The 21,066-nt window shown below is 31.3% G+C and overlaps 1 protein-coding gene across 2 annotated transcripts in view; it reads left to right on the top strand.

Moving 5' to 3' along the window:
• The window catches only part of LOC145294154 (transmembrane protein 131-like), a 215,448-nt gene that overhangs the window by 135,249 nt on the left and 59,133 nt on the right, over positions 1–21,066 (top strand). For both annotated transcript variants that reach the window (XM_080141270.1, XM_080141264.1), the window contains exons 12-17: positions 519–624; positions 2,215–2,365; positions 12,121–12,291; positions 17,032–17,142; positions 18,802–18,924; positions 20,061–20,165. In XM_080141270.1, coding sequence (XP_079997396.1) covers positions 519–624; positions 2,215–2,365; positions 12,121–12,291; positions 17,032–17,142; positions 18,802–18,924; positions 20,061–20,165 — 767 coding nt within the window. The remainder of the gene's footprint in view (positions 1–518; positions 625–2,214; positions 2,366–12,120; positions 12,292–17,031; positions 17,143–18,801; positions 18,925–20,060; positions 20,166–21,066) is intronic.

The following is a 21,066-nucleotide window of genomic DNA, read 5'->3' as shown; positions in this document are numbered from 1 at the left end:
TCAAATGTTTATTGAAATTAAAAATATATTAAATAAAACAAAAAATCCTACTAAAAATGATTTGTGAAATTAAATGCATCAGTATGCATTTCTTGTCTTTCAAACAAGTCTGTTTTAATGTTTTAGACAAAGAATGAATTACTTTGTAACCCTTCGAAATTTGAAAGAATTTGAAACTCTTGAAAGTAATTTCTTAAAATTTTTAGCTAATCCTTATGCATTAAGTTTAAGTTTTGAAAGCTATTAATATTCAATAACAAATTGAGATTAAAACAATAATACCATAAACAAAATTATTTTATATTTGGTTCGGTTAATAATTTGATAATCAAACAATACTGTAATACTTTAATTAAACTTTCAGCATACTATTTAAAAAAATTTTTTTTAAATGTGTAAGGGCAAAATAAAATGAGTTTTTGCAATGTTGAGTAGGTGCAGCTTGCATTAATATAAAGAAAACACTTTTTGAGGTTTATTTTTGCACACATCTGATATGTTTGTTGTTTTTCTTTTAGCCACAAAAGCCTTAAATCCTCGTCAGTGGTCAGGACGAATAGTGGTCAAATACAAACACAGTCTAAACAAACTGACCATTCCTTATCAAGTAAATGTGCTTCATGGGTAAGTTTTTCTCTCTTAGTTAGTCTGTTGCATCTTCTGCTGGCAATGACAATAAACGAGAATATTGCTGAATATATTGGTGATAGTCTTAATGGATTTATTTGAACTTCATTTTTTTTTTTTTTGCGCTGTTAGCTAGCTTTCACACTATAACACTGAATATTTAACACTATTATAACACTGAATATTTGCACTAATAATTTATTTGATTCTGTAACTCATCTCATCTGGCTGGGTGATTAGTTGCATCATAGAATCCTCAGAATTTTCTATTTACTTTTTAGGTTAAAATGAAGATGGAAAATCCAAACAACTTTCTGAATGTAACATTCTACTTAACTATTGCCTATTTTCAAATAAGCCTTTCTTTACACATAAATTGTATGGGTACAGCAGGAAGCTTCTTCACTGGCCTTCATATTTATAACCGTACTCTTGCTATGCCTACTAGATTTTAGAGATTTTACCAAGACCATGCATATAACAGGTATAACATTTTGGAAGTTCTACTGTAGGTAAAATTTAGTCACTCAGGAAGTATAATTTTAGCTGCTAACACTTCACTTTCATTGCATTAAAAATTTAATTCTTAAATGGAATTCTAATTCATTAAATTTTTCAACCAAGGTTTTCTATTACATAATAAATTTGCATAAGTTTGAGTAAATTATAAAAAGTCCAAATTTAATTTTGTCAACTATTTTTTTATCATTGTTTAAAAAGAAGCCATTAAAACAGAAGTTCATACTGTTTTAATTTCTTAAGTTAAAATTTACTAGTTTTATATTTTGTAAAAATTTAATGTCAAAATCTTGTAAGTTTTTTTTCATATTTATTAAAAACATTTTTTCTTTAGTTAAAAAATAATGAAAAACTCAATTTGCTGACATTATTTTGTCTGACTTGTTAAAAATTTGAAATTCATTTGTTTTATATATTTTTTTTTTTTTTTTTTTTTTTTTTAGAAAGTATATGCTCTAAAATATAGTTTATGCTTGTTTTTCACGATGGAAACCTTATTTACATTATAAACTGTGTTTTAATGTTTTTTGTTTACTTTATAATAAAAAAAGTTCCTAATAAAATTCAATTTTGATGAGGTTAAAATTCCTTTTCACAATGACATTTGTTTTGAGCAACTAGTGATGTGCTAGTAGATAAATTTGTCTTACAGTAAAAGATTCTAAATGTTAGATTTCTTGGCCTGTTATAATTATTTTCTTAAATTTTATTGATGTTTTCTTGATGGAACCTTCAGTAATTTTTGCATTGAAGAGAGGAAAAGAATAGGTTCACCTGCAGTACCATCGAAGATCAGAGCTTCAAGATGGTTGTAGCTTAAAAGAAAATGGTCCTTGTTGTTGGATACAATCTAGAGTTTGGTCAACCACAGCTGGATCACTTAATGTAGAAACCATGCTGTTGAAATATCGGAAATGCAATAATTCCATGATCATTAAGTATTTGAATGCATCAGATAATCTATGCTTACAAGCAATATTCTTATATAAAAGAAATTTTTTTCAATATCATTTTAAAATTATATTCTTTGTATAATTTTATTTTTTCTCGCATTGTTTTGTTTTTTAGGTCGTTAGTTTACAATACCAACAACACCCATTTCTACAGCGGATCTTTTGTGAAAAATGTCACTAGGATGCTGGCTTTCACAAACACATTTAATTTCTCAATAGTAATATACAATGTCACCCTACCTCCTGCAGTACATCAATATTTCTCTGTAAGTATTTTTCTTTCCTGTGTATGTATGAAATACCCCATCCTCATCAGCTGTCAGTCAGGGGTGGTAACAGTTTTAGTGACAGTACTAGCACCATCCTTTGCCATTGAACTGTATAAAAATGTTTGTTCATCTTTGCAGATTCATGTATTGTTGAATTGCATTTATTATTGATAGTCATCAACACTCATTTTATCTTTCATCTGTTTCAATTGCTACTCTCATATGGTGGTGGAGGAATGCAATTTATTACGAGTACAAATTAATATCCTTTTGTCTTTATGGTGGAATTTGGGATTATGCGAAAGTTGCTAATTTGTAAATGAAAATAGTATTTTTGTATGATTTACTTTTGCATTTTATTTGATTACTAGCCTGCGTGCTCGGCATTGCTCGAGTGTTTGGAGGTGTGCGTTGAGCAAAAAACGTGGTAGTAGGCAGGCAGGCAGGCTCGAACCTGTACCGCGAAGGAGGAAAAGAATGTAGAAAAAAAAAAAAAAAGTGACATCTTTGCTGTTGTGCCCATCGCCAAACCGGAAGTGACGAATGTTTAAATTAAGGCTAGTCGATCGAAAAGAGGGGATGACTTTCGAAAATATCAGCGAAAAAAGCGACCCCCTCCCTGTAGAAAAGTGCCCAGTTGAGGGTGAAGAAAGAAATGTTTTTAGCCAATTTTTCAATATACCAATCTCGTGCAAATCTGTCACCTCAGTCGAAAGTTTTAGGCAGATGTACGTACATACATACATGCATTTAGCTGGACAAGTGAGATTTATATTATTTGATTATTATGCATCTCTCATCAATTTTATTTTGTCATATGCTATAAGCAGACATAGCCATAATTACACTGAACCTACATGCTTACGGGTTATCAAAAGATGTGAAAAATAATGCATAATGAGTTTCAAACAAATATAAGGACCACTTTTTATATATTTTAAGAATATAGACAAGATTCTGAATATATTAGGGTTTGTAATCAGAAAATGTAATTTTATTTAAGTTTTTTTATTAGCCATGTAAGCACAGCAATTAACGTGAAATAAGTGAGCATTTAGTGTCATGTGAAAAAGCAACTAGATTTATTTCTGTGTTTCTTTATGTGATGGATGGAAAGATGAGGATTTAGTATTGTATTTGTGTGTGTAGGAGAGGTAATTACTCATACTTCCTTGTTGAAATTAATAAGAGAAAATGGCTGATCAAATAAAAAATAAATCCATGAATTTTAATGAAAGTTAGCAATATGTACCAATTTTAGTAATTGTCTGTATTTTTGAGATGAGGTGTTTTCATTGATTGAGATTGTCGGACTGACTTCCTCATCTTGGTTGTTATAGTCACAATGTTTCGGACGTTTTGCCCTCCGGCCTTCATCAGGTGTTTTGTATCGAACGAAGGCAGTGAAAAGTAACATTCAAAACAGAGAATCAGGAACTATATCCCAAAGCCTAGCTGGAGTCCGAACACGGTACCCCCGTAATAATAATAAAGAGTTGGGTTCGAGACTCCTAACAAATGGTTCCCCAGTTCGATACAAAACACCTGATGAAGGCCGGAGGGCAAAACGGCCGAAACGTGACTATAACAACCAAGATGAGGAAGTCAGTCCGACAATCTCAATCAATGTACCAATTTTGTTTAAATTGCTGCTGAAACAAATTTTTATATGCTACATTTCTTTAAGAAAGCTTTGTCCATCAATAGTATTGGGAAAAATCTCACTCTACTTTATATATTAGACTCCTTTATTTCTTTTGATAACATTCACTTTCTTAATTTATATATTGCTAAAACTAATGATTTTATTCTTTGCCCGCCACTTCACACTTTACCTGTACATGAATGTTTTCAACTCAAATGATCAAATGTTAAGAGAAGTGATGAGGAATTAAGAGAAAAAGGAAAGAGATGGTTTATAACATTACAATGTATTTTAACTTTATAATGGAATGATATAAATAATTGAGAGAAAATAGGCAGAGATAGGAAGGCACTATGTCAAATTTTTTGTATGTTAACAATATCAGTCAGGAAATTTGTTATTTGATATAACTTACTGACAATGGATTTAAAGTGGTGAAGTTTATAATAAATAGAAAAAAAAGATTTTTACAGCCTATACTCAGTGAATTTTTCTTATATAAATCATACTATTAGAATGTAATAAACATACAAAATTAAAAGAAGTCAATATATTAATGATCTTTTCAGATTAAAATGATTTTAAATTACTGTTTCTGAATGGTGTTAGTGTTTTTGGTGGGTTACAACAAGGTTGATCTTTTAACAGATTAGCACAAAAAGCTCTTAGTCACTTGATATTCCGAGCTTGGCCTTTTCATTTCGTTATGTGTATTAAGTGTGACTAAACAAAGAGGTTGGGTAGAGGTGATTGGCAGTCGAGTTACAGTGACTGATTTGTTCCCTGTGCAATTAAAAGCAGACAAATACCAGGACAACATGGCCTGACAACTTTTCGAATGAGCTTCAGATTTTTCTCTTTTTTTTTTTTTTTTTATTCATTCTTGTCTTTGTTCAGCAATTTGCTTTCTTTCATTTCCTGTTATTTCTCTCTGACAAGTCTTTTTGAATACACAATTTATATGGTCTAGTTTGCTTTTGTAATTTTTTATTTACTAGAATGCATGGAACCCATTTGGATTGCATATTATTGAAGAAATCGAACACGTATTACGTTATAAATTGTTTGCTGATATTAAATACTATGTTTCTGAATTTTTTAGATGAGGATTGATAATTTGAATTATTTGGACTACTGTTCTCATCTTATATTCACAACATTTGGGATGATGTAACCTTAAATCTTCAGTTCAATCTTTCCAAATTTCAGAATCTAATAACTGGCTCCTATGAATCTTGGACTAAATTTTGACCTTATACAGAATTTTAAACTGAACCCATGGAGGTAGATTGTTCTCATTCTGTCAGCCATGTGAATATGTGTTTGTTGTTCATAGCATTTGAGAATGTTAACAATCATTGGCCTTGCTTCTAGCAGGCTGAGATATTATTCTGTTCAGTCCTAGGAAGTCCATTCTCACAGGCTCTACTTTGAAAATGGGTTAAATTACGTCAGGCTCTTGTACTGGGCAATGGTAACAAGACTGCTCAGACATTTTTGTAGATTGATCTGCTTCTCCTAGTGTGCTGGCTTTTTAAAATATCATTAGACATTGTCTAACCTCCCGAAGAGCAGATATCATTAAAAAATATGCTATTATGTACTAGTCTTTCATATATAGTGTGTTAGTTTGATAGTAAACAAGTACAATAACAAAAATATTATAAAGATTATAAACAACAAATCATAAGTACATTTGTTAAGAATAAGGTTACATTTTTTTTAATTACTTATGTAATTTTCTGATTTACTTAGCACCTAAAACTTACATATTGTTCTAGAAAATGATTCTGTTATTGCATTTCACAAATGATTAGTTCTTGAGATGTTTGTGTGTGGAGGGGGAGGCTCTGCTCATAAAGTTCTGTTTAGCTCCAGGTACAGATGAAGGAAAATTTTTACAATGGTTGTAACTAATACCAGAGATTAGAGTTCAGTTATGAACTTTATGGTGTCTAGTATTGCTAGTTTTTGAACTAAGAATAGCAATACCAAACACCATAACATTCAGCGCTGGACAAGGTGAACACTGCTACTTAATTTGACACTCATAGTTTTTAAATCAGTAATAAGTATATTTCTCCTACCTCCATCAAAATAAAACTTGTATAACTGGATTTATAATAAAATTTACTTTAAAATGGTATTTTAATATTTTTGTTGTTCTTTGTATATTCAAAGAAATTGCTATTTAAATCTGACTCTTAACGATGAAACCTGTCAGCATAGCATGGCCGCTGGCAGTAGATGACTTTTTGCAAATAAGCAGTTGGGGTGTGTTCACAAATACTCGTAGCAGAAGTTGTATCCATCAACGACGTTGTTTTAGCTAATTGGGGAAAAGAATTGTCTTTGCTATGGAATTTGAACATATTTCTTTCCAGTCAAAAGTTAGAATATCTCAAAGTTGACGCTTTGTAGTACAAAGATAAGTAAAGATAGAAGCTGTGTTCAAACGCTATTTAAGAGTGAAAATATTAATTTCTTTTGTCCTAAAATTTGAAAAGAATTGGATAAAAACTTTTTATGCTAGAGTCGTTAGAAATACTGACAAGTGCTTATAATAAACATGAGAATTTTTGTACGTCATCGCACACACAAAAAAAATCTGTAAACATGCGTCCATCAACTAACTTACAAACAAAATATTCATTTTATTTTTGTTATTATTTAGAAAATATAAGTTTTTAATTATGGAAAGCAAAAAAATATTTTTTAAAAAATAAATTATTTGAAAAAGAATGGCCGCCTGTGACCATGCTTTTAAATGAGTTAAGACACACTTATCCAGTTAAGTAAAAGAATAACTTTTGAGTTTGTTTTACAATCCTCAGAGGTATAAAAAGTGGCCAAAAAACAAAATAAATGTTACCAAAGGCAAGTACTCTTCTACCTACCTTGATAAATTTTTGGTGTTGTAAATGTTTTTTTCTGTTCAAAAAAACAAGCAGTGTCGAGCATTACATGAGAACAAGAAAAAAAAATGGCCGCGATGTCTCTTGAAGTTTCAACAATGACTTAAATAAAAGTATACAAAATAGTGATAGAAAGTCACCCGATAATTGTCACGGTAACTTGAAGCTGTTAAAAATGAAATTTAATTATCCTATTAGTTTAATGAACTTGAAGACAATTGTAATCTGTACAAAATTTCCTTCCATTTGATATGCTACAAGCCATATTTTAATTTCTTTGAATCATGTCATGGTGGCATCTTGGATTTCCTGGTCACCGTCATGGATTTTTCAAGATGTTATAATGGTAAATGATAATGTCCATCAGAATAATACTTCCTATGATGATAAAACCTTACCATTTTTCTTAGCTGTTTTTATGTTTCTACTTAAAACTTAAAATGAAGCTGAAATATGATAATTAGTCCATAAGTTACCAAGTGAGATGGTTGTAAATAACGCCAACTGAACCTTCATGGTATTATGATAATATGTGTAAAATTTCATCATAATATCTTAAAAAGATATGAAGTTAGTTTTTTAAAGATGGGTTAGTCTGTAAATTGTGCAAATTTCCTACCATTTTCGGTCACAAGCTTATATGCATTTGAATAGGACTGACTTAAGTGAACCACACATTTTTTGATAGTTTGAATAGTCATAACTCCAGTTCTAATGGGCTGATTTAAAAAAAAAAAAAAAAACTAGATACTATTTCTTTGTTTTTTATGCTCTGTTCAATAATGTTTTTTAGTTTAACTATTTAAGTTCTATTTGTTTCGTTGGTGGATTCCGCATTAATTCCACTAATACAACTGTGAAAGATATGAATTCATATATTCTCTCACCAGTTATGGATTAAATAGTAAGGTAGACTAAACTCAAACTTTGGTTGTGCAACAAGTCCAAAAAAAAAAAAAACATAAGACCAGTCTTTCTTTACTTATTCTGACATTGGTTACCCTGGCTGGTTTAGAAGTGCTGTTGGGATTATGCAAGACTTGTTTCACTATAGACTCCTACCTTCCTGTACAGACAACTTTGCAGGGGGTATCCATTGTCTTATGAGACTGAAAGTAAGCCCTTGAAAAAAAATGAATGAATCACTCTTTGAGAATTGAGTGTTTATATAAACATTGATATTTCATTTATGTGTGGCTTGCACCTGACAGCTGATGAATGGTTAAGATTCTTTGATTTTGATCCGAGCTTAAAGAGCTTGCAGAACTAACTGCATTGTAGAGCTGTGATATAGCTTAACAGTGTGTGTGTGTATATATATATATTACTAGCAAGGCCACCTGGCGTTGTTCGGGACCATATAAGACAATGAGAAAAATTGTGAACATACCTGTTATTCTTAGAATAGAGGAAGTTTTATGTTTATGTATCATTTACCATCTTGAGCAAAAGAATATTTTACCTAGCCTAGGATGGGTATTATACAACATATGTATGGAATAATTGTACCTTAATTGGACAGGAAATTTACAGCACGTATGTGGAAAAAAAATTCCTTACCTAGGGCGGGTAATGTACAACACATATTTAAAATTATTTACATAATTTTCTGTTTTGCTAAATTTTCGGTATGTTACAGGCAAGAGTGTGTTTGTTTTTACATCAAAATGCTATAGTGAAGAAGCACCGGATTTTTTTATATAAATGTTACACTACTCGAATATATTACATGATTTTCGATTTTGATAAGTTATGTATGTCACAGATAAGAATTTTTTTGTTTTTTATATGGGCACTTCACTGTACAAGTACCTTATTTCCTGCATAGGATACTGTAGAAGTACCTCTTTTATTTAAAAATGAAAGAACTCAATACTTTTAAGTAATTTTCTGTTGTGCTAAATTTTCTGTGCATCTAGAGTAAAAATTTGTTTTTCCATCGATTGCTATAGTAAAGAAGTACCTTATTTCTCATTTAAAAGTCATGCTATTCGAATATGTGATTTTTGTTTTTATGCACGTCACAGGTAGGATTTTATTTGTTTTTCATGAGTACTATACTACACAAGTACCTTATTTCTTGGGTAGGATAATGTACAAGTACCTTATTTCTAATATATAGATCAAACTACTCGATTTTACATAATTTTCTGTTGTGCGGACTTTTCCGTATGTCATAGGTGAGAGTTTGTTTTTATATTAGAGTGCTATATTAAAAAAAGCACCTTATTTTTTATATGTCATACTACTCGAATATATTACATAATTTTTGGTTTGGATTACTTATGTACGTCACAAGTAAGATTTCCTTTGTTTTTCATATGGGTACTATATAAGTACCTTATTTCTCGGGTAGGATACTGTACAAGTACCTTTTTTCTAATGTAAAAAATGAAAGAACTCAATACGTTTATGTAATTTTCTGTATGCCAGGGGCAAGAATTTATCTGGGTGCTATAGTGAAGAAGCACCTTATTTCTCATAAGTCATACTACTCAAATATTAAACGTGATTTTCGGTTTTAATAAATTTCATGTATGTCACATGTAAGATTTTCTTTGTTTTTTCATGAGTACTATACTACACAATTACTTTTATTACTTTGATAGAATTTCTTGTACACATAAATACATTAAAAAGTGATCATTGTATGTGAGTTTTGGAATATGACATCTATACAAATATACAAACATATATAATACATTAAATTTATAATGATCAGTTAATTAGTATAGGAGTGAATCCAATACATACAAATATATAATTATATACACATACTAATCATTCATAACGATCAGTTAATTACAAGGTGTTCGCTAGAAAAGCGGGAAATTTGAAGGTCAGCTTAGATCATGAATAAAAGGCGTGATTGCTATTTTTTGATTGGTGCCATGTGAGTGTTGTAAAAATAAATTGTTGTTTGACGCTGCAGTGAAGTGCACAGATGACATTTTGAATATCTATCATTTTTACAAAGTTTTTCAAAGACAAATGTTATATAACATTTGTCTTTGAAAAACTTTGTAAAAATTATCCTTTGTAAAAAAAAAAAATTGTTGTTTGACAAATTTCCCGCTTTTCTAGTGACCACCCTGTAGTTTAGGAGTGAATCCAATACATAGAAATATATAAACACATACACATAATTATAATTCATAATGATCGGTTAATTAGTTTAGGAGTTGATCCAATACATACAAATATATGATTATATAAAGATATTTAAAATTTATAATGATTTGTCAATTAGTTTAGGAGTGAATCCAAGACCTATAAAAATATACACATAATTAAGTTTTAATGATCGGTTAATTAGTTTAGAAGTAAATTCAATACAAATGCCATTACTTGATCTATTTATGTGATTTTTGAAATGTAACAAATAAGCTGATACATCATATATATTTTGAATATGATATTATCGTTACGTAAATCAAAAACCTTCTGTATTTTTTTAATAAGTGTTCTTGTGTATTTATTATATAACATTTAAAAATCCAGAATATCGGAATGTTAAAAAAAAATTTTTTTTTAAGTAAGGAAATGGAGATCGATACCGCAATACTTGTGCTAGTAATCGGTCATGCTATCCGTTGTAATAAAGGGACAACCGGTTTAAAAACGTGAAATATCTTAATAAATACATTTCTCTTTTACTCGATGTACGCATGCGCACAATGACGCCATTGCTATGCTGGTCAAGGTGTCATTGCTTTCAAGTTTGAACCCTTTTTGGAAGCCTTTAGCAATTATTTTAATCGATTAAATGCCTCTAATAAAATTCTGCACCAAAAATGCAATCTTTTGAGCTATTGCACACCGTCCAACGATCATCCGTCTAGGAGAAGATACAATTTGAAAAATGGAGAAACACACACAGACATAGTGAGATTAGATTATTACGTATCGAGCACTCTCAAAATAAATACTGAAAGTAGATAAATAAAATTTTATGTAGATATATATATCAGGATGAAAAGAAAGTTCTTGTGCTTTTTAACTTAAATTCAGATGAGCATATCTCAGCTCAAACAAAAATTTATTGATCGAAATAAGCATCATCAGAATCAACAAGCCAATGCAAAGCAAATATATTTATGCCAGTTATGTAAAAATTTGTGCTCTGATAGCGATGAAGTAGCTGAAGGCGTTTTTGATATCGCTTAGATTTTTTAAGTATTTCTCATGCAGAAAGTTGAGATGCTTGAAAAAGTGATAGTCTGTAGGTGAGAGGTTTGGAGAGTATGGCATATGAGGCAGTTTCATAGCCCAATTCGTTCAACTTCGGCAGGGTCGGTTTAGCAATGTGTGGTCGAGCATTGTCATGGAGGAGAATTGGACCTTTTCTGTTGACTAATGCTGGGTGTTGTCGAAGTTTCTGATGCATTTTATCCATTTATTGACTATGCTTCTGTCGTAATGGATGAGACTGGTCGCAAACCACCAGTCAACATGACCTTTTAGTGCAACTCTGGTTTTAGGAAGTGTCATGGAGTGTCGTTGGCATCTAGCCACTGAGCTGAGCATCGCAGGTTATCATGAAGAACCAACTTTTCATCGCAAGTCACAACTTGGTCAAGAAACGTGCCCTTCTTGTTGCTTAAAAGAAGGGAATATGACAACAAAAAGATGTGCTATTATGAATAACAGCATTTCTTTTTGTTGTCATTCAATTCATGAGATTTTGTTCTTCCAATCTCTCTCAAGTCTCATCTAATTCAGAAGCAAGTTCTCAAAGAGTTATGCGTGGATTGGCTTCAACTAAGGCTCTTAATTTGTTATCAACATCCAGTGGCTGACCATCATCCTCATGACTCTGGTCTCCGCCATAAATATTTTTAGAAATTGTGCTATGTATTCAGTAGAGGTTTTGTGTTTTTGTCCTAGCTTTAATTGGAATAAGAAAATTGTGCGGATTTGCCTTTTTTTTTTCGTCTTGTATTCAACGTTCTGTAAAGACAATTGTTTTCAAACGATTGTAATTTAAACGATTAGATAGTGAAAAATGCTCTTTAAAATAATATATAAAGTAAAGGTATTATACCAAAAACTTGTTTGAAAATACATAATTTGAAATCAAAATTAAAAATTCCACAAGAAAACAAAAACCTTTACTTTATAATAATAAATTAAAATCTTGTTTACTGTAAAAATACTCATTTACTTGTAAAGTTTTATTTTTTCTTTTTCAGATAAAGAATTTCTCAAAACCTGTGATAATTCGTCCCCAGGAAACATTGGTGCCATTTCTCTTGCATTTTCACCCCAATACTACATCTCTTCATTTCACTTCTCAAATAATCATCCAAACGAATGCTTCTAGCTTCAATGTTCCGATCATTGTATACAGTGGCCGACTAAAGGTAAGCAAAATATATAACATTAATTTTTATTTTATTTTTTAAGAACATTTTCAGTGTGATTGATTCGATCAAAATTTGCAAAAATGCTGTCATTTTTGGAACAAGTATTCTAAGAGGATATGTCTGGAAAAAACATTTGGGAGATAATCCCACAGATAAAAATAGAGGGGATGGTGAAGGTTTATTGTCCAGTAAATGTGAAGTCTATTTAGGATCACACCTACTTATGAGACTATCACCGAAGTGTTCCCATAGCAATTTCAGTGAATCATTTGGATTGTGGAGTGACCCATCCTGTCGAAACCTTAGTTCATTATTCACAACCCATTTTTGTCTTTCTAAATTGCAAAAAATTTTAACGACCACTCGGTAGTGCTTAATTTTGATTAACATAATTGGAGCATTTCAATCAATGGTAATAAAACACTGTTGGATGTTCATGATTGGAGCTTAGTGGACAAATCAAATATGATTGGATTTCAGAACAAATCAAGTCTTTTGATACAGTTCAAGTGCCCCCCTTTTTTTTTTTTTTATTATTATAGTCACCTTGTATCAATGCTTGGTTCATAACATAGAACACAAATACCTTATAATATGATCATTGGATATCCAGAATATATAATATAATGAATTTATGGAAAATGCTTATAAATTCTTGATTTTCTTTTAACATGTTATACCAGTACGAAACGCTTCATCATACTGTTTGGGAACCACTGGATTAAGATAGTCACTACACCTGACAGAAATTAAAATTAAGTTTCATATTTGTACCAATGGTTTCTAATTCCTAGGTATAACTTTAAAATCCATATAGTGATGAGATCATAATTAGGTAACTTAGTTGTCATTACCAATCTATGAATTAAACAGAATTTATGCCAGGCATGACTTAAAACTACCTCAGGCATCCTTTGTCAAGGTGTGCATTCTGAACCCTTTTTATTTCTTTGTCTGTCCTAGTTCCTAAAGTGACCAACTACTCAAGCTTTCTTTAGTCCAAACCATCCTAGGTATGATATAAAACTGAGTGATGTAACCTCATATTGTTATGTAGCGGATGTCTGGGACCATCTGGTACATAACGGTTAAAATAACCCCCCTTTAAGAAACTCGAAAGGAGGGCATCGAATATCGATTGTCCACCAGTACAAAGTGACAAAAATAATTACGGTGTAAACAGAAAAATCGGACGACAATTTTTTGTTTACAAAGTGAAGTGATTGTGGGGGAGATCGCATATTTTGCTGGAATGGGACATTCCTTTGGGAGAACAAAGAAAGATTGGAATGTCCTGGAAAAACAATTATTGTCAAGGCTGGAAATGTGTTTGTGAAGGCACGTGCAATAAACAAAAACAATAGTTGCCCGGCTAAGAAAAAATGGATTACTGGATGGAGATCTGGGTCAAATGCAAGCAATGCATTTGTAAACAAAACTAAAACTTGGCTGGGAATTGAAGAATCAATTATCGACAATAGAAATGAATTAATCAATCAGTGGCAAGCAAGCGGAGATCGTAATAGTGGAAAAATACTGGAACAAAAATCCTGTCAATATAACGACGTGATTTTTGGAGTCAAGAGAAGAAGCAGGTCTGAGGACCGCCGAAGGACGTGCGATTGTCGAAGTGAAATCACGCCCCCCCCCCTCCTCCGATCGCTCAATGAAAGGAAAGCTAAGCCGCAGAGATGAACTATTTGATAACGCTTTATGTACGGCTTTAGTTAAAAATACATTTTGATACGAAAAGCAATCGTGACTTACGTCTTTGATTTATGTTCTGAGTTACGCCTGATCGTTATGTGCATGTCAAAACTTTGTTTCAGATACCGACGTTGTGACAAGCTTGACAATTGATAAGTCAGCGCAAGTGAAAAATGCCCGGTCAAAGGAAAATAACCATGCTGTCTTAGCAGTTGCCATGACAACCGTTTAGCTCGAGTCGTAAACAAGTTAAACTAGCGGACGATCAATGAAATTAACGGCTACTGCGTTTTTGTTACAACCGGGGAAAACCTACTAACTACTACCGTTCCCAACCTGGGGTCCTGCGCAACGTAACAATATTAGGAGCTTTAGGGACTGTGGAATCTTATTTAGTTGTCTCCATAGAAGGGCAGAGGTAGACACAAGTTAAGTTTTTAATGTAAAATTCAATTCCCATAAAAAGATACTCTGAATAGACAAAAATAAAAAAATAAAACTGAATACAGATGCTACACTTTGATCCAAGCCTGAAGACAGAAATATAAAGTGTGGAGTCACCTTAAATTGTTATTAAGGTCCAATCTAACCCAGTGGTACTACCTATTAGGATCTCCTCTAAAATAGAATTTATTGTCTAGTCTATTTAAAACATGTATGCTTGCAAAAATGTATTGATCTACAAAGCAAACATATACAAAACCTTGATTTTCAGCATGAATAAATATTTATATATATTAAGTAACAATACCTGCCAACCATAAAAACTTTTAGAGGATCAGATTTCAAGATTCTACTAAAATAGTCATATTTTAAAAATCAAAGCACTTTAAGTTCTCAAAATATTTTGTTCTGAAATTAATATCCTTTCACATATTTTAATAAGTAATAATCTACATGAATAGATTTTTAAGCAAATAATGTGATTAAAATGTTAATGCTATTAAACTGACACTTTTTAAATTGAGCTTTTTATTTTTTAAATTCACCATTTTTTTTTTTTTTTACCACATCTGAAGAATTTTGTCATAAAATTTGAAAACCAATCAGAGAGATAAATTTTAACCTTTGTCAGGGTACAAAATAAACTCTCGCCCCCCCCCCCACCCTTTTTATCTTAAAAGTAAGACTTTAACATAAGTTTGATACATTTTTTTTTAATGTTTCGTACCCCGACTTTTTTTTTTAACTCTATGCATTAAAATTATAGTTGTACATTATCTCTTTTCATAGTAGCAATTTTTAATTACCTTAACTGAAAAAATACTGTCTTCATTTTAACGGATGTCAACAGCATTAATTATCAGCAATAGAAGTATGAGACAGCAGCAGCTGTTTATAAATCTAGCAGTTTTTTATAAACTTTGTTTGCAAGCTTATTTTGAGGGGGGGGATACTTTTTAATTAAAGTTTGTTTGGAACTTTTATAAAATCCTTTGAGAAGTGGTTTTCAAATATACTAAACTTTCAAAACTCAGAAATGACTTCTAGCTGCTGATATAAAAAGATTCTATTTTTTTTTCTTTAGGTGATTGTGTGAACACCCTAAAAATCTTCTCGGAAAGAAAAACAAAATTTTTAATGGTGGTGGGGAGATCAGTTTCTCATCAAAATTGACTATAAAATGATCTCATTTCCCAGCCATTGTTGCCTTTTTGATATTTTTTTTTTTAAGTTTAAAAGTTTGAAAAAATAATTACTCTACCTCTAATCCTAAGTTCGAGTGACAAGCTCATCTAATTATCTTTTCTTACATGTCTGTAGAACTAATCGTAAATCTGAGTGACAAGCCCCTCTCTTCCAAAAAAAAAATCCTTTGGCCCTTAAAAAATAACTGTCCTACCACTAACCCTAAGTCCAAATGGCAAGCTCTACCCAACAAAACCCCTTTTATAACCTCACATAAAGAAATTTATTAAAAATTCACATGATTTATCTCCCATTAAGAAATGGTCAACTGCTCTAAAATGGCCCTGAAATGAGATATTATTTTACATTAAACTTATGTGAAACTAATCCCCTACTCCTCTAGATTCTAAATCTTTTTCTTTCTGCCAAGTTTTTTGAGTATTGATGCCTAATTGCTAAAAAATTAAATAGAATCTCATATTTTGGAGAGATAGCGGTGGGTGATTTTGTAGAAAGTGTTAATTTATAATAATATTGAAGGAATCTTGCAATATATTTATTTTTAAAGTTTTAGATTTCAGTTTCATGTGCATTAGATGCATTGCAATTCAACTTTGAGTTTTCAGACTTTTTAAATAGTTCCATGGTACTTTTAAAATATATCATATTGATGTGTATTTACTGCAGATTATTTGAAAACCATTAATTTCTGGAGATTTTCAATGGTATATTCTCATTCCTTACACAAATTTCATTGCTTAATCTTGTTTTAATAAGGATATAACTTTTTTACTGAAAAAGTAGTGTCAAAAATGTGCCAAGATTTTTATCCTGGTCTCCTAAAATCAACAAAGATTAAACTATTCCAGTAATGATCAAGTTCCTGTTATTTTGCGATAGGAGTTGTGTGCAGTTCTAGGATGTCCACACTCCTAGGCTTTGAGTAGTTTATTGCTAATCACCTGAGGCGCACTTACTGGAAAATGCCGACAGGGTTATCCAGGCTTTTTTTTTTTTTTTTTTTTTTTGCAGGTCAGAGTGCCCTTCCTTGCGTGGCACTGACTTCTCAATCCCACTTTCCAGCCCTGGTGTCTAAGTTCTTGCAGTAACTAAACAAAATCCAACTGTGATAAGCACAAAAATAATTTTTTTAATCAGATTTAAAAAAATTTAAGATTCTTAGATCAACAAGCTCTTTATAGATATATCAAGATATTTTAAGCAATATCAACTTTTTTGATGCTATATTAAAAATTTGAAGTATAAAATGACTAGATTTAGCATGAAATAATATGGAAAATATTTATCGAACAAAATAAATCTTAAGATGAAATTGATTTTCTGGAAATTATTCTTATGTGAAAACTTGCATGAAATAATATAAGAATTTTTTTTCCCCAGGTTATTCACCATAGGCCTGAAAAGTTCAAGGGTCAACTAGATTTTGGCACAATGGGTGTCGGAGAACAGCGCAGTATCACATTTACAATACAAAATAATAACCCAGTAATTGTAAGTAGAACTTTACACTGTACTCTAATCTTGTATCCTCCATTGAGAAAGTCTGTTTTTAAACAATATTTAGATGAGTTGACTTTTGTTTTTGTATGGACGTTTGAAAGAAATACATTCTGCTAATGTTTTAATGTTTTCTTTTGAAACCATGAAAAATCTACTTAAGTTGGAGGCTTGAAGGAGAACTATTAAAAGTAAAGATCTGAGAGTGAATGTTACCAAGACCAAAGTAATGATCAGTAGTTTTTGTGTTGGAAGCTTTCAGAAAAAAAAAATGATTTTGCTAATAGTCAGGGGGTAGAGTAATGAATATAGTATGTTCTGGTCATGTGGTTGGAGGTTAGTGAATTGGCATATGATCAAATAGAAGGTCAATGATGGAGGTATGTCTTTAGGTGTGATAAAGGCAGTTTGGTTTGGTTTCGGAATCACTTCAATCAGACAGAACATGAATCTTGATAGACATGTAACAAAAGTTATTTCTTGAAGCTAAACAAATCGCCAGCCAACTTTAAACACCCTGTTTGATATTGGGAGAATTTTTTCCGAGAAAATAATTTCTCATTACTCTGCTTGAGAGGAATTCTTTCTAACTTTTTATTTTGGGACAGGAAATGAATAAAGAAACCATTGTATCTATATAATTATAAAATTATGGGCCTGGCTTGCTTTCTTGCATCTTGTCTTCGATGATCAGGCAATTCCATCTTTTAAAAAAGGGATAACAGGTGAATTTATATGCATATGGGCGTGACTCAGAGGCTAAGGAATGAGGGTGGAGAGTTGTATGTTTTGGTTTCAATTCTAGCTGATGGCCTCAAAGTCATATTTTTTTAGTTTTGATTTCACTACCATATATTAGGTTCAATATAATAATTGATGAAGAATTATCTCTATAATAATAAATCTGTAACCTGTATGAATCAAAATATCATATTTAAGTGTATTTTACGACCGGCAATGCCGGGCGGCCTGCTAGTCTATATATCTATAAACGTTTGTGTGTGTGTGTGTGAGAGAGAGGTCACTTCTCAACCTATATATACGCAACAAATTTTTGATCTACAGACTCGAAATTTGGTATATTGGATATTCAGATGTGGAAAAATTTTTAATCAGTCCTCATTCGGAAAAAAAGGCTTCAAATTGAAAAATTGCTACGTGGGAGTGATCGGATTTTTATCTGTTTACTCATTTGTGAAACAGCATACACAAATAGTTTACATTAGATTCCTTATGTTACGAATAAGTAGTTTGAAAACGCCTTTTAAAGTGTCCCGCTGGTCTAATAGTTATCGTACTTGACTCTCTGTCTTCAGATTTTGATTTTGATCTCAGTTTGAGTATTTTTTCTTTTTTATTTTACTTATAAGAAGTGAATTTGCATGCACATGTATTAGATTGTTTACGTTTTGTTACTTTTTGTAAAGGAATTTAATATTACGTTTACAGTATTTCTGTTTATAATGAATGCAAATTCTGCATTAATTAAAATATTTGTATTTTACGACCGGTCAATGCCGGGTGGCCTGCTAGTTTGTTATAAAGCCATGTTAAATGTGTTATTTTTTTTGACAATAACCTGACTATACAGTATTCTTAATAAAACTCTTATTGTTTACTGTCATTCTTTTCTTTTTCTTTTCTCCACTCCAGATTGTAATAGGTGAATTCAGCTGCAGTATGAATCTTAGTACATTGCAGTTGCTTGGCATAGAAAAAGGCAATGGGACAACATTGACAAAATTACATAATATCTCAGACATTGACACAGATCCGGTAAGAGTTATTTTTGTTTTGCTTTTAGAAATGAAAGTTTGAAACATTTGTCTTAAATCTAAAATAAAAATTCTGATTTCTTTTCTAATTAAAAATTTTGTATTGACACTGCTAGTCCAATGTTTTAGCATAGATACTAGGGCAGATTGATTTTAAATTGGTTGGGAAATATCAAATAATATTATCAAATAAATCCATATGTAGGAAGTTGTGTATTAATATGGTGTGTAGACACCAAAAATTAGATTTTTAACATTAATTTTTGAGCAGTACTGGCAAAACAATGATAATTGCTTGAAAAAATGAAAGTTCAACATTTTGAGCTATTTTCTATGAGTTTTAGACACGTTCAGGGTTAGATTAGCAACTAATTTTTAGATCAGCCGTTAGTTTTGAAGATAGTTATATTTATATAAAAATTTTTTTTTTTTTTAAATGAGGGTTCCAGTGCTTATTAGATGATCTGTAAACTAATTGCTAAAAAATCAGTGCATGTAAGAAATGTAATTTTGGTGTGTCTGCTATTAGTGCACCAATACCCAATATTTATCACAAGGACATTGTTGAAATCCCAAACAGTTTGAAAATCAACATGCCTAATGAGTGCTTCATGCACCTACACACTGAAATAATGAGTCGTGTACTGTTTTAATTTAATAAAGAAAACTGGATGAAACACTTGTTGTGAATTAAAACAAATGGTGCACAAGCTTTTTGTGTTATACAATGATGAACCAATTTCTAAACTCTAATAAAATGTCCCGTGATATCAGATCAGGCTGTCTGAAGATATCAGCTTCTTGCACTAAACCTTTTTCTGTTCTCTTTGTAAAATACAATCATGTTCTGCAAAGCCAAAAATAATCTTAAAACAAGCAAAGCAAACATGATGAATAAATATTTGAAGATATACAGAACAGGTGCTGTATGTAAGACCATACCCTTGTGGCCTTACACGCTAAGAGTTGGCTACTAATTTGAAAATAAAACAAACAGTCCTGGGTCATTTGTTGTGATCTATGCTGATCAGGCGCTGACTGGCAATAAAGAATCAAAAATAAAATTTTGAAAATTTTCATTTAAAAACTTGAATGTAATAAACCCAAAATTTGAAGATAAATTTGTTTGTTTTTCAGTTGATATTAAAACCTTATCACTTTGCTGTGTTCAGTGTAAATGTCACCGCTGCTCCAAAGGAAGGTGTGTTCACAGGAGAAGTTCTTATTGTTACACAATTTCAAGTAAGACAATATTCTTTCATTTTAATGAGTTGGGTTAACTGTTGTCTGTGTATTATATTAAAAACTAGCAGAACTACTCTCCATTGTTCAGGGTCCTAATTTCCGTAATATGAAATGTTCATTTAGCAACATTATCTAGAGTAAAAATAGTTATGCCTCAGATGATGATCATACAACTTGTATCTGTAAAAATTACACACGAACCCGAAGCCCTGAGGCAAAGTTTGAAAATAAAATCGGCCAGCCAGAATGAGTTAGTAAAAGATGTTTGAAAGGTGCGCGACTGGAAGTCGTCGAGTGTTACGACGACTACATAGGTTCGTTTGTTATAAGCAAAGTAAAAAAAAGAAAACAACGTTAACACTAAAAAAAACTAACGTAAGGCAAACAAACGATGAAAACAGAAAAATGAACACGTGAAAAATGGTTTAAATAAGCCTGTTTCGATATTAAAATTTAAAAAATCGAAGAAAAAAAAAAAAAAAAAAACCTCTCACACCACAATTTGAACCCAAAGCTTTTAGATAATGAACCAAGGCCTTAACCAACTGAGCTAAGGCGACGTTCACGAAATTTGTTCGGTTTTTCAACTATTTAAAGTAAATCAGGTCACGACATCATCTGATGCATGCGTAGAATCAGTTATTGTCATGAGAGGACCGTTTTTGTTGACACACACACATACGAATGCTACTACTTTATATATATATATATATATATATATATATATATATATAGTTACAAACGGTCACCTCGACATCAAATATTATTTTCTTTATCTGTTAGCGATATAGGATAAACATTTGATTGCATGTTCAAACTGAAAGAGAATCCACTAATTCCTTATCCTTTTAAAACCCAGTATTAAAATTAGTCTGAAGAAATTCTCTTCCACTAGCAG

The sequence above is a fragment of the Euprymna scolopes genome, chromosome 2, assembly GCF_053919585.1.
Source record: "Euprymna scolopes isolate OS-2025 chromosome 2, ASM5391958v1, whole genome shotgun sequence".
NCBI classification, from domain to species: Eukaryota; Metazoa; Mollusca; class Cephalopoda; order Sepiida; family Sepiolidae; genus Euprymna; species Euprymna scolopes.
This window is presented reverse-complemented; position numbering and strand designations above follow the sequence as displayed.